We start from the raw sequence: 16984 nt of genomic DNA, 5'->3' as shown, positions 1-16984 counted from the left end.
TAGACTGAAATGTTTCCCTCTAATGAGGCTGCTGCTTTGTTGCTCGGTGTTGTAATCATCTCCTGTCATGCATTGATACGATTCCATCGATGGATGGATGAACCTCCCTGGACCTCTGGTCTCCTGTCAGTTATCCAGTCAGCCATTAACCACCTCCAGTTCTACGCTGACCTTTATACGTGAGTGGAGCCAATTATCAGTTTCAGGCTGACCTGCAAACGCACCTCCACATTACTGATGATGCTCTGGTTGTGAAAGGTCCTGAACCACAACAAATACCGTCAACATGGACCTCAGGGGTCCTGGTGGTCACATGATTCAGGCCCGGCATACAAACACTAATCAGAGAGGTTGGAGACCATACAGAAAATGGAAATGAATTCAAAGAAATGCTTTATTTCTTTTCTTTTCAGATTCCTCCGTCCAGTCTTTCCCAACAGCATGCACACGTGCATCAGTTTTCATTTTATGAGGAAAGATTTGACTGAACTTCATTTTTATGGCATCTTTTATAATCAACTTAAAACTTAAAAAAAACCTCAAAGCATAAATTTCATGTCGAACAAGTTGCTTTTTAATGCAACCAAAGAAACGTGTCAATGTTCCTATCGCCACATTTGAAAAGCTGTCCCTTGTGAATTTTGCTGAAAGGTAGTTTAATTTCTGATGCGTAAAAATAATTCACAGGAAATCTTTTTTGTTCCGTCTTCTCAGTATTGAATGTTGAAATAAAAAAACGCCCCCAGTTTTATCTTCCAACAGTTTTCTGATTATTATTTATTAATTTTTTTTGGTCGTATGAACACATTTGGTAATAAAAAATAAAAAAAGTATTTTATTTTGTAAGATCACTTGAATTATAGTTTTAACCCCTCAATGCCTGATGTTTCATGTTTGATTCATACATTTCTGAGACCGCTGCACAACCCTCAAAATGAAATAAAGAAGTTCTACTCGGGCTGGAAACATTGTTCTACATTGTGGGAATAAAACAATTGCTAAGTCCACAAGAAATTATTTACTTCACTGTGAACAACGTGAATCCAAAATATTTTGTGGATTTTCTCAATTGCTTAATTTAATTTTTAAATATACCTTGTACACCTGTATTTATGTTTCAGACGTGCTACACACAGAAAAAGTTGGTATCAAGGACATTAATAAGGACATGAAGGGAGGTGTCGTGGATGTCTCTGCACAACAGTCAACACGCGGTTTAAAGCTTTAAGCTACAGACTTTTTTGGAACATGTTGGAAGCCTGAAATGCAAAATATACAGAATAATACACAGAATGATGAATAAAAAGAGAAAGAAAACCAAGCTGTTGTGGTTTTGTGTTTCTGCTTGACAAAAGATTCTTTGTCTGGTATTTAGTGAACAGGAATCTACAGAAATGTTGGACAGGAGGTCCTTCAGCTGAGCAGCGGGTCTGTGTCATCAGGCTCAGTGATGTCAGTGATGGGGATGACGGACCAGCACTGAAGAACCAGCCCTTCCCCCGACCTCCGACCTCTCACCTTGTCCAGGTTGTTATAAAAGTCAACGCTCCCAGCACAGAGGTACCGTCCCAGCAGCGTTGCATGTGTGGTGAAGATCGTTGCCATGGGAATATTGCGGGAGCGAGCCAGAATGAGGCCGGGACCAGCCTGCCACTCGTGGAAGTGAGCGATGGCGTTGCGTGTGTCTCCGAGTTCGTCTGTCAGCTGAGAAATGAAAACAACCTTCCAGGTTACCATGGAGACAGCAAACATCAAGAGTCTAAGGCCACGTTTCCACATAGCCGGGTATTTACAAAAATGGATATTTCCCCCTCTACGTTTTGAAAAATACCATCATTTACACGAACCCGCATAAATACTGTTAAGGTGCTATGAGCAGCCAAACCTGCAGGGGGCAGTGTAACGAGAAGCATAAAATCATGCTAGCCAATCGGAATACTGGAAAAAAACGTCAACAAATGACACGTGTGAAGCCTGAATTATGGTTCCACGTTAAATCAACGGCGTAGCCTACTGTACGTACGGCGCGCGTCGCCGCGTACCCTACGCCGTAGGCTCTGCGTTGGTGTAACGCGGAACCATAAATCAGGCTTGACTGCCAGTTACTTCCAAGACGGAACGAGAGTCTTTCGTTTGGAGTGACAGAGAAGTGGAGTTACTTTTAAGTGTGACTTTAGAATATAAAACAGGTAAAATACAAGAAAATATTGACGGTGGCCAAACGAATTCTAAACACAGGTCGCACACATGACGCTGGTGACGTTTCTGTCGCATAATGTGACGTTCTGAAGCCTAAATGTCCGTTTCTCTCCCTCCCTACAAGCAAACGTGTAGTTGGAGTTTTTCCACTTTGGCCGGAGTTTTCAGAAATGATGGTTTTTGGTGACTTTGAGCTTCGTTTTCATGTAAATGAACGGCCAAAACGCATGAAAACACCACAGTTTTTGCTACGTCTAAACGGGGCCTAAATGTGTGAAATGATTCAACTTGGGGAAGTGGAAGAAATTCGAGCTGCAGAGATCTCAGGACTGGAGAGTTGGGGTCTTGAAGAACAGTCAAACAGAGTTAAAACCAGTTATTTAATAATGTCACTGAAATCCATCAAAGACACCAGGGTCTGTATGGTGGTAAACCTTTTAAATTTTTATGAAAATAAAACTGAGCTTTTTTCCCTTTTTAACCCAGTAGAACCTCTGGTGCTACAGAGACAGACCTAGGCCCCTGGTGTCGTAGGTCAAGCTTCTGGTAACCAGTCCTTGATTTAAACTGACGATAAACTGGTGATTTTAAGAGGGGAATCCCATCCTATATAAGAGAAAATCTGCATAACTTTGGCAGAAGAAGCACGGATTTCATTGCTTGCTGATTTTACTGGACCAGACAAGACTGAACTAGACTGGACTGGACGATTGGACTGAACAGGACTGGGCTAGACTAGACTAGACTAAGACCTCACTCGTACCTCTTTGAAAAACCAGGCGATCATGGAGCCGAGGATCAGGGAGTCGTTGGCTTCTCGGTCATTGTATGGCAGGCCGATGTTACAGGTCTGCCAAAGGTCCCCCTTCCAGCGGTCCAGGTTCCAAGCAGCAGAAGTGATGTCAAACAGGATCACGTAGGGACTGCCCTCGATCAGCCAACGGCCAAAATGAACCTGCAACAGCCAACAAAACCCATAGAGAAGGTCTTAATGCACTAAAGACATATTGCACTGGATCAGTGGACCTCGTCCACCATGGAGTGCTGGGCGTGGTCTTTTATGGAGCTCTGAGCTTCATCACAAGCCCTCGAACTCTGACTCAACCGTATATTGTGTGTTTGTGTGGAAGGATGGAGATATGGAGATACCAGCATATACTAATTTTTAGACCTGAACGTTTCAATTCCCTCCCAAGACTTAATTCTTTATTTGCTCTATACACTCACCGGCCACTTTAAATAGGTACACCTGTCTAACTGCACGTTAATGCAAATTTCTAATCAGCCAACCACATTGCATCAACTCAGTCCAATTAGGCATGTAGACATGGTCCAGACGATCTGCTGCAGTTCAAACCAGCATCAGAATGGGGAAGAAAGGGGATTTAAGTGACTTTGAACGTGGCATGGGTGTTGATGCCACACGAACTGGTCTGAGTATTTATATATCTACTGGGATTTTCTCACACAAAAATTTCCAGGGTTCACAGCGAATCTCCGGAAAAGAGAAAATATCCAGTGAGCGGCAGTTCTGTGGGCGGAAATGCCTTGTTGATGCCAAAGGTCAGAGGTCAGACTGGTTAGAGCTGATAGAAAGGAAAGAGTAACTCAAATTAAAGCTGCAAGCAGCGATGAACGGTCCTCCACCCCTGTGCACGTTCAGGCTGCAGTGGAAGCTTGTATGACTTGATGTAGATTCTTCAGGCCTGGACATTTAGCAGATGAAACCAGCCACGACTCTATATCAAACCATTCAAAAGTTATGGCAGAAAGTAGGAACTATCACATATCGACCAATCAGATGAAGGGGCGGGGCTAATTTGCAGCAAGTATATTCAAGGACTCAAAACCATGTCCGATGACACCACCCACAAGTCTTTATATCAAACCATTCAAAGGTTATTGCAGAAAATCGGAACTATCACATATTGACCAATCAGATGAAGGTTGGTCGCGCTTTTTGGCGTCTATCGTTGCCGCGGTAACGCTTTTGACTGAGAATAGTAATGCCCGTCGTCGCAGGATGGAGACGCACATTTTGATGTATAACACACCTGGGTGCACGTTACGGTTCGGGCCGTATTAACTGCCAAAGGAATGGCATAAATTGCGCCAACATTACACAATTATTCAAAATGGCCGACTTCCTGTTCAGTTTCGGCCATGGCGCCAAGAGACTTTTCTTTAACTTACGACATGATACAGGTGTGTACCGATTTTCGTGCATGTACGTCAAACCGTATTGTGGGGCTTGAGGCATGAAGTTTTCTAGGGGGCGCTGTTGAGCCGTTAGGCCACGCCCATTAATGCAAACCATTAAATATAACATTTTTCGCCAGGCCTGGCTTGCGTGCAAAATTTGGTGACTTTTGGGGCACGTTTAGGGGGAAAAAAGGCCTTCCTTTTGCCAGAAGAAGTAAAAAAAAAAACAAGGAAAATTCCTACAGATACAATAGGGCCTTTGCGCTGTAAGTGCTCGTGCCCTAATAAACACTCGGTACAACCGAGGTCTGCAAAAGAGCATGGTGGAACGGGAGATTTGCATCATGGATGTGCATGTACTGTACATAGAGGTTGCATGTTCTCCCCGTGCCTGCGTGGGTTCCCTCCAGACACTCCGGCTTCCTCCCACAGTCTAAAAACATGAACCTGGTTGTTTGTCTGTATATGTGTCCCTGCAATGGACTGGCGACCTGTCCAGGGTGTAACCCCTGCCTTTCGCCTGTAATGAGCTGGATAGGCTCCAGCAGGCCCCCTTGACCCTGCAAAGGATGAAGCGGGAATAGAAAATGGATGGATGGATGGATGGATGTGCAGCCGACAAATCTGCAGCAACTGCGTGATGCTATCATGTCAATATGGGCCGAACTCTGAGGAATGTTTCCAGTACGTTGTTGAATCTATGCCACGAAGGATTAAGGCTGTTCTGAAGGCCAAAGCCGGTACTAGCAATAAAGTGGCCGGTGAGTGTATGTGGAATCAGCTCCCCCTGAACCTCAATGATCTGGACTTCATAAGCTGCTTTTCATGACCCATTTCAGATCTGAATGTTTCCAGTCTGTGATGGAAACATTTTATTTGTAATTCTAATTGTGTGTGTTTTGAACTATTCTGTTGGTCAGAACACTCTTGGTTTTTAAAGCTCAGGTGTTTGTCCCTGGTTAAATGTAGAGTCAGTTAATGAGTGGATCTCAGGAGCTCCATTAGGATTTACAGTTTAGAGTTTAATGTATTTCTGTTAAACCTATTTAGTAGTTCAAGTATTCATAAACCAAACTCAACTTAAATTCAAACCTGTTCTCACAAAGTTATACATGTGAGTAAAGGTCAATTAGGGTGAATAAGAAGTCAGAGACAGCAGGAGGTTCTGCCAGCAGAAACTAGCCTTATCACTGGCAAGGCACAGTCTAGTGGTCTTCTGGCCACCTCTAATCACCATCTAGACTCCTAAACAGTTCCCAGCATCTTCTGAGCTTCACAAAACTTCATCCATGCCATGCCCCCACAGGCCCCCACAACATCAGTCCCTTGAGGTTGTGCTTTCCTCGGGCCCCCAGAATCCCTTCAGTCTGGGAGGTCATGAAACCTCATCCCTACTGTTGCCTCGCCACCTGCACCTGCATATGCATCTGGAATCTGCACCTGCATATGCACCTAAAACTGCACCTGCATAAGCACCTGCATAAGCACCTGCATAAGCACCTGCGTAAGCACCTGGACCTGCACCGGCATATGCACCTGGACCTGCAACTGCCTAAGTACCTGGACCTGCACCTGGACCAGCACCGGCATATGCACCTGGACCTGCAACTGCATAAGTACCTGGACCTGCACCTGGACCTGCACCGGCATAAGCACCTGGACTTGTACCTGCACCTGGACCTCCAACGGCATATGCACCTGGACCTGCAACTGCATAAGTACCTGGACCTGAACCTGCACCTGCACCTGGACCTGTACTGGCATAAGCACCTGGACCAGCACTGGCATAAGCACCTGGACCTGCACCTGCACCTGGACCTGCAGCGGCATAAGTACCTGGACCTGGACCTGCACCTGGACCTGTACTGGCATAAGCACCTGGACCAGCACCGGCATATGCACCTGGACCTGCAACTGCATAAGCACCTGGACTTGCACTTGCATAAGCACTTGCGTAATCACTTGCGTAAACACCTGCGTAAGCACCTGGACCTGTACTGGCACCTGGACCTGCACCGGCATATGCACCTGGACCAGCACCGGCATAGGCACCTCGACCTGCAACTGCATAAGCACTTGCATAAACACCTGCGTAAGCACCTGCATAAGCACCTGTGTAAGCACCTGCGTAACCACCTGCATAAACACCTGCATAAGCACCTGTGTAAGCACCTGCATAAGCACCTGCGTAAGCACCTGCATAAACACCTGCATAAACACCTGCATAAGCACCTGCGTAACCACCTGCGTAACCACCTGCGTAACCACGTGCATAAACACCTGCGTAAGCACCTGCGTAACCACGTGCATAAACACCTGCGTAAGCACCTGCGTAAGCATCTGGACCTGCACCTGCACCTTCGTAAGCACCTGCATAAGCACCTGCATAAGCACCTGGACCTGCACCTGCACCTGCGTAAGCACCTGGACCTGCACCTGCACCTGCGTAAGCACCTGGACCTGCACTTTCATAAGCACTTGCATAAGCACCTGCATAAGCATCTGGACCTGCAACTGCGTAAGCACCTGAATAAGCACCTGCATAGGCACCTGCATAAGCACCTGCGTAAGCACCTGGACCTGCACCTGCACCTGCGTAAGCACCTGGACCTGCACTTTCATAAGCACTTGCATAAGCACCTGCATAAGCATCTGGACCTGCACTTGCATAAGCACCTGAATAAGCACCTGGACCTGCACCGGTTGCCACATGACCAACCACTGTCAGTGCGGTTGTAATCAATAGTCCATATTCAAGAACATCTACACCTATGTTTAAAAAAAACTAGTAATTAGATATTTTTGTGCAACAAAATAAATAAATAAATGTATAACTCTACATGTTGACATTCATTTGTCGGCTCATTCATATGGTTTCCACCTGCTACAAAATACATCTTCTACCACTAATGGCGTCACCACCAGGAAGCTTGGGACCACAGCTCCAGACCTGTGCTTCCAACTCCACCACCTTCCAACAGACTCTGTGAGCATTTGAATTGTGGTTTTGGGGAACACATGCATCGCACCTGCATGGTTCCAACTATGTCAGCTGGTTTTAGTAAACACACTCCAGACCTCATCCATCAACCCTGCTTCTTCTAAGCATCGGTCTTTGCATACACTGATCCACAGACCCACCTGGCAGCCGTTGTGGATGAGGGCATCCATGGCCTTGCGGATGGCAGGGTTGGGGGGCTCGCAGCCCTCCACCTGAGTCTTGAAGTTGTTTTCAAAGTAGGGGCCCATCATGTAGTAGTTCTCCCCCCATTCATCCACCGTTATCTTGGCCTTAGACTGGATGACGGTGTAGATCCCTCCAACTGCAGAAAAAGGAAAAGGACATTCACCAACACATATGTTTTTAAAACAGTCATTACTTACTTTTAACCCTTGTACTGTCTTTGGGTCAAAATGACCTAATTCTCCTTCCTTCTTCCCTCCTGATCTCTCCTTCCTTCTTCCCTTCCTCTCTTATCCCTTCCTTCCTTCCTTCCTTCCTTCTTTTCTCCATTCCTTCCTTCTTTGCTCCCTTCCTTCCTTCCTTCTTTTCTCCCTTGCTTTATTTCCTTTTTCCCTTCCTTCCTTCCTTCCTTCCTTCCTTCCTTCCTTCCTTCCTTCCTTCCTTCCTTCCTTCCTTCCTTCCTTCCTTCCTTCCTTCCTTCCTTCCTTCCTTCCTTCCTTCCTTCCTTCCTTCTTTTCTCCATTCCTTCCTTCTTTGCTCCCTTCCTTCTTTGCTCCCTTCCTTCCTTCCTTCCTTCCTTCCTTCCTTCCTTCCTTCCTTCCTTCCTTCTTTTCTCCCTTGCTTTATTTCCTTCCTTCCTTCCTTCCTTCCTTCCTTCCTTCCTTCCTTCCTTCCTTCCTTCCTTCCTTCCTTCCTTCCTTCCTTCCTTCCTTCCTTCCTTCCTCCCTCCCTCCCTCCCTCCCTCCTTCCCTCCCTCCCTCCCTCCCTCCCTCCCTCCCTCCCTTCCTTCCTTCCTCCCTCCCTCCCTCCCTCCCTCCCTCCCTCCCTCCCTCCCTCCCTTCCTTCCTTCCTTCCTTCCTTCCTTCCTTCCTTCCTTCCTTCCTTCCTTCCTTCCTTCCTTCCTTCCTTCCTTCCTTCCTTCCTTCTTTCCTCCCTTTGTTCCTTCTTTTCTTTCTTCCTTCCTTCTTTCCTCCCTTCTTCCCTTCCTCTTTCCTTGACCTGAAGACAGCACAAGGGTTAGAAGAATAAGCCAAGAAAGAAAAAGAAAACTGGTGTGGGCAATACTAAGTTCAGTGATTCAACAGCTCGTAGAGCACTTCTGCAGCAAGAACTCTCAAAAACTCTCAGTAGGTGTTTCTTTCAGCAGGAACTCTCAGTAGATGTTTCCAGGGCCGGTCCAAGCCTCCATGGGGCCCTAAGCAAAATGTGATTTTGGGGCCCTCTATTACTGCCAATAATACTGATTATTGATCATTCACACACCCACTAAAACATCTGCTTTTATAGAGGTCTTCACGTCTGCTAATGATCATTTCATCAATAATGGTGATTAGTACCAACTGGCTGCAACCAACCCTCTTAAATCCTCTGGAATCAGTAAGGGTGGTACTTGGAATGTACCAGTTGTTTTTTCACTTTTTGATTTTTACTGTATGAAATAAATGATGACAGGGGTAAACAGTTATGTGTTCCTGTTCAACTGAGGTATTTTTGTTGAATATTATGATCCAAATGATCAGGTATTTTCAAATGTTTTTCTATTCAAGCAAAGACAGAATTAACAAAGCACGTGTTTAACTCGGAGCGTTCATGTTTATCTGGTGTTGTTTTGCTCGGTTTCATGTGATGCAGCCGGATCGATGGCTGATGACGTGTGTCCCGCGTCAGCGCATGTAAGAGGTGAATCCAGAGTAAACACGGACTGATCTCTGGACCATTTCACAGCATCATGATGACGTGATGAAGAAACAGAAACACAACACACTCAGACACGTGTCCTGCTGTTACCAGAGCCTCCTGATGTTCAGTGTTGTCTGGTACAATGACAAACCACAGAGACATGACTGGAAACTGAAACGCAGTCTGTGACAGAAACAAATCCCAACTCTGAAGTATACTTTACAAATGCCAGACAGGTTTTTATGATTCTGTTTTCACATGAAAAGGTAAAATCTCAAACAGAGGTTTTGGGATATTTAACATTCATTCTCTGTCTTTTGTTATTTTATCTTGTCAAACCTTTTCCTGTAAAACCAAAGATTTAGCTTTTTTTATTTCTTCAGTGGTTTGGAGTCTTTCACTGGTAATTTGAACACTTTTTAACATTAACCTACAGGTCCTCTACTGACCACTGGGTTCTGGATACAGACCTGCAGGTCTTCTACCTTCATATATCCCCCCCCCCCCCCCCATCCCCGGTCATCCCGTTGCTGCTTCCACCTGCCTGCTGTGTGCTGCTGACGTCCCCGACCCCCCAGTCTGGCCTTCGGCAGGAGGGTCCCCCCTTATGATCCTGGTCCTGCTCAAGGTTTCTTCCCTCCTAAAGGGGAGTTTTTCTTGCCACTGTTTGGCTTAAGGCTTTTCTCCCACTAGGGGAGTTTTTACCTGCCATTGTTTATGTAATAATTGCTCGGGGGTTTATGTTTATGTTTATTTTTATGTTTATGTTCATGTTCTGGATCTCTGGAAAGCGTCTCGAGACAACATCTGTTGTATTAGACGCTATATAAATAAAATTGAATTGAATTGAATTGAATATATTCTTAACCAGTACTGGAGTTGAGGGGGGATGAGGGGGATGGCATCCCCCCCTGAAATAAAAACGGTCCAAATCATCCCCCCTGTAAAACTGCCACCCCCCTTTCCATCCCTTATGTCATTTCATCAATGAATGTGGTTTTACTGCTATTTCAACATTTAGAGTCATCAATAACTTATTTGACAATTTTTACCCATTTCAAGTAAATTTTCACTTGAAATAAGTAGGAAAATCTGCCAGTGGAACAAGATTTATCTTCTCATTACAAGTAAAAAAAATCTTGTTCCACTGGCAGATTTTTCTACTTATTTCAAGTGAAAATCTACTTGAAACAGGTGAAAATTGTTGTTTTTTCCAGTGATGAGTCTTGTTTTACGTGTAATGAGACATTTTTAAGACAAATATTCTTGTTAAGATTGTGAGTTTTTGCAGTGATCCATTTTACTTATCCTGTGAAGGACAGAGTCATATTGATAAGTTCAGAAAACTGTTTTTATTGTTGTGTTTTGATGTATTTGATGTAAGCCCAGTGGATATTTAAAGCTTACAGAAGGCTGCATTTAACTGCTGCTATGTCATTCCTGCAGTATTTCTGCAGGTGTTTTGGTCACTGCTATTATTTGGAATATATTATATTATTTGTAATCAGCACAAATTATCTGTCCCCATATGATCAAATCCACCATCCCCCCTGATGTTTTTTTACAACTCGAGTACTGTTCTTAAAAGGAACCCTGGCTATTAAGACATGTAGTCCCTAATTAGCCACAATTGTTCTCTTATACTAAAATATGTTGTTAGAAACACATAAAATAATCTAATTGCTTTAAAAATCTACAATGTTTATCACATATTTTGACCTGCGGGAGGCGCCATGTTTTACCTGCGCAATGCATTCTGGGGGCGATGACGTAGAGCGGTGGCTCTGGGAAGATAAGCCGCGTTAGTTTAACTGGGACAGGTATCTAAAACATAGATGAGCAGCATCTCCCGGCCGTGGAGGCTGACGAGGGAGCCCATAAGACGTCTCGGTTCAGGCAAACTGGATCAAAGTTCTGTGATGCACGGGAGATCTGCAAAAATGATCAATGTCGTGCGCATCTTACCAGTGCATTAGGCTCCTGCGCAGACGGCGTAGCCTACGGCGTAGACGGCGTAGCCGGGGCTTTAGAGCCTGCAGCGCACTGCCATCCGCTCTCCGCTCTCGCCGCCGCCGGGATGGAGACGCCGGTGGGCATAGCCCACACCTGCCCCCCCCTAAAACCGGCTTCGGTGCTGGGTGATGACAGACCAGAGGCTGAGGGGACTGGCCCGGGACTTTGACGAAACGGGAGGCGCAGACTTCGCTTCAAATAGGCAAGAACATCTTTATTTAATTTAATGACGCCAGATCTGGCTGGGGTTTTTATTGTAGCATCGGCTATCTGCTAGTTGAAACGTGTGGTCGGTTAGTCTATCTGAGTTTTATGGTGTTTTTGTAGTTCATGCTGTATGGTGCTGTACTTTTTTTTTTTTTTTACTTTTTTGTAGGTGCGCCGTCACCTTAATGTTTAGCTGTGTTTTGATCTGTGTTTCTGGTGCGCCGTCACCTGTTTAGCTGTGTTTTCATCTGTTTCTGGGTGTCAAAACAGTGGACGGGGGTTAGCAGGAGCCACCGTCTGACGTCACTACCCAGAATGTAAACAACAATGGCGACCTACGAGTTAAATTATATTTTCAAATTTTATAAAAACGAAGACATCAACAAGGTTTTTTATATCACATTGTTATAATTGATACCAACATTTATCTTTTAAGACCTACATGTCTTAATACCCAGGGTTCCTTTTAAGGTGATAGTAGGCTTACTTTGCTCTTGTGTTTTTCCAGATTTAGGTCTGAGTCCATCACTACACCCAGATTTCTGGCCCGGTTGGTGGTTGTTAGGTGTATAGACTGAAGCTTTGTGGTGACCTTTAATCGTTGTCTTTGGGTCCAAAGAGAAATACCTCAGTTTTGTTTAGCTGGAGAACGTTGTGGCACATCCAGTCATTAATCTCCCCTTTTACCAAGAGCCTGTTTTAATCGTGACCTGGATCTCGTTCTCAACTACGGTGTTGAAACTGATGGTCTGTTGGTGTCGTCTGTAAACTCCCTCTTATCCGACCACTATTTAATAACGTTTGAATTTAATTTTGTTGATGTTGAAGCGCAAAATAGGAGGTATTATTTTAGCAGATGTTTGTCTGATGAAGCTATTGCTAAATTTAAGGAGGCCATTGCTTATCTTACGACAGTGGAAAATAGTGAAGCAGTAGAGGCCAGTGACCTGGGTTCTACCTATGATCTTGATGTTGATTTTCTTGTTAGTAACACTGCTGATTTGTTGCATTCAGCTTTAGATGAAGTTGCTCCTTTGAAAAGGAGGGTTTCTAGCCACAGGAGCTTAACTCCCTGGTATAATTCAGATATCCGCATGTTGAAACAAAACGTGCGTAAAATAGAAAGGAAGTGGTACTCTTGTAGGTCTGTAGACTCTTATCGTGAATGGAAAGATAATCTAATAGTATATAAAAAAGCAATTCGCAAAGCCAGAACAGCTTATTATTCAACGTTGATAGAGGATAATAAAAGTAACCCACGTTTTCTGTTCAGCACTGTAGCCAGGCTGACAAAGAGTCACAACTCTGTTGAGCCGTGCATTCCTGCAGCTCTCAGTAGTGAGGACTTTATGGGCTTCTTCAACAGTAAAATCATGAGAATTAGAGAAGAAATCAACCAGCCGGTTGTGGGCGTTTCTTCAGCTTTAGCGACTTCCCTAGGCTCTGACTTGACTCTAGACTGTTTTGATCCTATAGACCTCCCTGAGCTGACTTCACTCGTTAATAGAGCTAAATCAACCACATGTATGTTAGACCCCATCCCGACTCGACTATTCAAAAATGTTTTTTCTCTTATTGGTACGACAATACTGGACCAAATTAACCTATCCCTATGCTTAGGATATGTACCACAGGTTTTCAAAGTTGCAGTAATTAAACCTTTACTTAAGAAAGCTTCTCTTGATCCAGACACCTTAGCTAATTATAGACCAATTTCCAACCTTCCATTTGTGTCTAAAATTCTGGAAAAAGTGGTTGCAATTTTTACCCCACGGGGTGAGATCTTGCGTGGAGCCCCAGATCCAGGGAGATTATCAGTGTCTTGTATGTCTTCCATTTTCTAATAAACACACTCCCACAGTTGATTTCTTCACACCAAGCTGCTACCTATTGCAGATTCAGTCTTCCAGCCTGGTGCAGGTCTACAATTTAGTTTCTCAGGTCCTTTGACAGCTCTTTGGTCTTGGCCATAGTGGAGTTTGGAGTGTGACTGTTTGAGGTTGTGGACAGGTGTCTTTTATACTGATAACCAGTTAAAACAGGAGTCTTTTATACTGATAACCAGTTAAAACAGGAGTCTTTTATACCAACCCAGTCTCACAGGTAACCAGTGGAGGACAGAGGAGCCTCTTAAAGAAGAAGTTACAGGTCTGTGAAAGCCAGAAATCTTGCTTGTTTGTAGGTGACCAAATACTTATTTTACCCAGGAATTTACCAATTAATTCAGTAAAAATCCTTAAATGTGATTTCCTGGATTCTTTCCCCCCATTCTGTCTGTCATAGTTGAAGTTACCTATGATAAAAAATAGAGGCCTCTCTCCTCTTTTTAAGTGGGAGAACTTGCACAATTGGTGGCTGATAGATAAAATTATGACTTCAGGCAAATAACCATAGCAACCCATCAATCAAAAGATCACACCTCTAATTACACACAAAGTAGCAGCTTTATGTCATTAGAAATTCCCTCGTACAGTCATCATGGACTGCGTTTCCATGCATCAATAACCCTTTTAAAAGCAGAATATTAGCAATAACCCGGTTTTGCACGGCCATGTAAACACCAATAACCCCTTTGAATAACCAGAATTTGCTCATATTTGGTTTTTAAAAACCCCAATATGAGCCCTGGGTTACTCCTTTTAAAACCTGAATATTGGGTCATGTAAACACCAAACAGAATATCCCCATCAAACGGAACAGGAATTTGTTTTCTGCTCATGATCTGTTCACAAGGAATCCTGGTCTTTTGAGTCCAGGAAGTTCTTATAAACACGGAGAAACCAAGACCAGGAGGAGACTAATCACTTCATAAATGTAATGAAGGATATGAACATTTCTGCATTTGTAGACGGTAGAAAATACCGGGATAGAAGATTTACAAGAAGGTGAGAGAAAAGTTGCACGAAGCAGCATTTGTTTTTGAATTTGGATACAGGAAGAAGAAGTGGAAATGATGGGAATTGCATCATGACGTTCTCCGTGCGTCGCTGGTTTGATCCAGATATCCTAAATGATTAATTACCATGTAAACGGAATATTCTGAATGTTTCAGTAACCGGAATATTAGCAATAACCCCAATTTTGACTGCATGTAAACGTAGTCATGGATGTGAAAAGTAACCACGGAGACAAAAATTGTTTTTGTTATTGACTGTGAAGATGCTTATTTCCACTGTAAACCTGACCATTTTAACCTTGAGGACAATGGATCTGGACCCTAGTGGTCTGTAGAGGAACTACAGGTCTGGATCCAGACCCTAGTGGTCAGTAGAGGAACTGCAGGTCTGGATCTGGACCCTAGTGAAGAATCCAAGGAAGTCCTACTACTTCTCTGACATCATCACCAAAAACAGTCATAATGGTTGGGTATTATTTGCTGCATTGACAGGCAACAAACCCTCCTGTGTCAGCTGCAAAGGAACTTCATCCCACCCTGACCTGCAATGACTTTGACAAGTTTTTCACAGACAAAATCTAAAATATCAGACAGCAGTTGGTGCATCAGCAGCAGGTTCAGCATGTGTACCGTGTCCCTCGAAAACCGGTTCAAACACCATGACACAGTTTCAACCCATTAACAGCCAAGACCTGGAGGACATTTAACGACATGTGAACTCCTCCTCTTCCTGTTTAGACGTCTTGCCAACAGGTTTCTTCAAAAAGGTCTCAAAGGTTTTGAAGTCGGACCTGTTACTGATGGTGAACTTGTCCTTGATGACAGGTGTTTCCAGAGCCACTAAAAACAGCTGTAACAACTGCTGCCTTCCAGCCAGGTTTTAGACAGCACCACAGCACTAACTAAATGGTCTGGGAGGATTCAGGGGAGAAGCTTTGAAGAGCTTCTAGCTCTTGCATCAGCAGAGTTCTCTGGTTGAGTGACCTTCTCCTCTGATCATCTCATGACCCTTCCATGGTGACCAATCAGACAACACTGCGGTCAGCTTGGTTGACCCCCCATCCACTGGTGGAGGAGCAACGATGGATCCGGCAGGAACTTCATTGTTTTCTGTGGTCAGCTTGGTTCTTTTGGAGCTTTGCTAGACTTCGTTTCAGATGACGCTTCCAAAAACCTGAGCTTGACGTAAAGATCCAGTTCTTTTACCGTCTGTATTTTTACAGTCTATGGCCTGGATTTGACAAACTGGAACCAGAATCCTGATTTCAAAACAAAAGCTGTCGGCTTCCACAACTGATCTGGACCAGACGTGACTGGTTGCTGGTTAGAAACCCACCTTCACCATTATCTGTAGATTAAAGTTTAACTGCAGAGGGAACAGAATCCACATGCACTTCAATGTTTACTCTGTCACACTGCAAAAACTCAAAATCTTACCAGGAATATTTGTCTTATTTCTAGTTAAAATGTCTCATTTTCAGTCAAAAAATCTCATTACACTTAAAACAAGAGTCATTGTCATAAAAATAACTTGTTATTTGACAATTTTCACCTGTTTCAAGTAAATTTTCACTTAAAATGAGTAGAAAAATCTGCCAGTGGAACAAGATTTATCTTCTTATTACAATCAAAAAAATCTTGTTCCACTGGCAGATTTTTCTACTTATTTCAAGTGAAAATCTACTTGAAACAGGTGAAAATTGTTTTTTTTTTCCAGTGATGACTCTTGTTTTAAGTGTAATGAGATTTTTTGACAAAAAATGAGACATTTTAACTAGAAATAAGACAAATATTCTTGTTAAGATTTTGAGTTTTTGCAGTGCAGGAACACAGAGGCACCTTTACGTAAAGTCCTAGAACACTGCCAGACCGGTGCAGAGCCTGCAAGGAACCAGCAGAACCTCTGTGCTGGTTCTGGTACATCTACATAATAAACAAAGGGTTTTTCCCCCAAAATAGTCTTGTTTTCACATTTTAAGAGCAATAATAGAGACGTTTAGACCCTGACATGTCTGCACAACGTACAGAAAACCTCTGGAGCTGCACCAACCCGGGCCATTACCCCAGATACCAGCTCAATGTTGAAATGAACGTGATGTTTACGATGTTCCTAACCTTTGTTGGTGACCTCCCAGGCCACCTCGAACAGCAGCAGGTCCTCCACGGGCAGCTGCTCGTCCTCCCAGGCCGGCAGGACGCCGCTCAGCGAGGACATGGACAGGGAACGGGGCAGCGGCATCGTACCGGCGGTTCAGGTACAGAGACGAGAAGTCCTGTGAGGCTGGAGGTCCAGCAGGACGAGATAACAGAGGCTTCCAGCCCGCCTACACGGCTGATCACACACACACACACACACACACACACACACACACACACACACACACACACACACACACACACACACACACACACACACACACACACACACACACAAGCGTGTCAGGGTAAAGGTTTGTGTGTGATCAACTGACTGTGATTGTGAAACAGATGAAGTGTAAAATCCATACCAGTCCAAAACTGCAAACCAGCAACACACAGTTTTCTTCGTGTGATTTGCTGTGAACGATCAGCTGATTTCCTCAGCTCATCAGCTCATCTGCCAT

The 16984-nt window shown here is 44.1% G+C and overlaps 1 protein-coding gene across 1 annotated transcript in view; it reads right to left on the bottom strand.

The window, feature by feature from the left end:
- The window catches only part of gys2 (glycogen synthase 2), a 30966-nt gene extending 14299 nt beyond the window's left edge, over nucleotides 1–16667 (bottom strand). The window contains exons 1-4 of the mRNA XM_061714806.1: nucleotides 16497–16667; nucleotides 7543–7724; nucleotides 2963–3154; nucleotides 1519–1704 (exon numbers count right to left, since the gene is read on the bottom strand). Of these exons, the coding sequence (XP_061570790.1) occupies nucleotides 1519–1704; nucleotides 2963–3154; nucleotides 7543–7724; nucleotides 16497–16620 (684 nt within the window). The 5' untranslated portion in view covers nucleotides 16621–16667. The remainder of the gene's footprint in view (nucleotides 1–1518; nucleotides 1705–2962; nucleotides 3155–7542; nucleotides 7725–16496) is intronic.
- Nucleotides 16668–16984: the final 317 nt, after the last annotated feature.

This window comes from Cololabis saira, chromosome 23, assembly GCF_033807715.1.
Source record: "Cololabis saira isolate AMF1-May2022 chromosome 23, fColSai1.1, whole genome shotgun sequence".
Taxonomy (NCBI): domain Eukaryota; kingdom Metazoa; phylum Chordata; class Actinopteri; order Beloniformes; family Belonidae; genus Cololabis; species Cololabis saira.
This window is presented reverse-complemented; position numbering and strand designations above follow the sequence as displayed.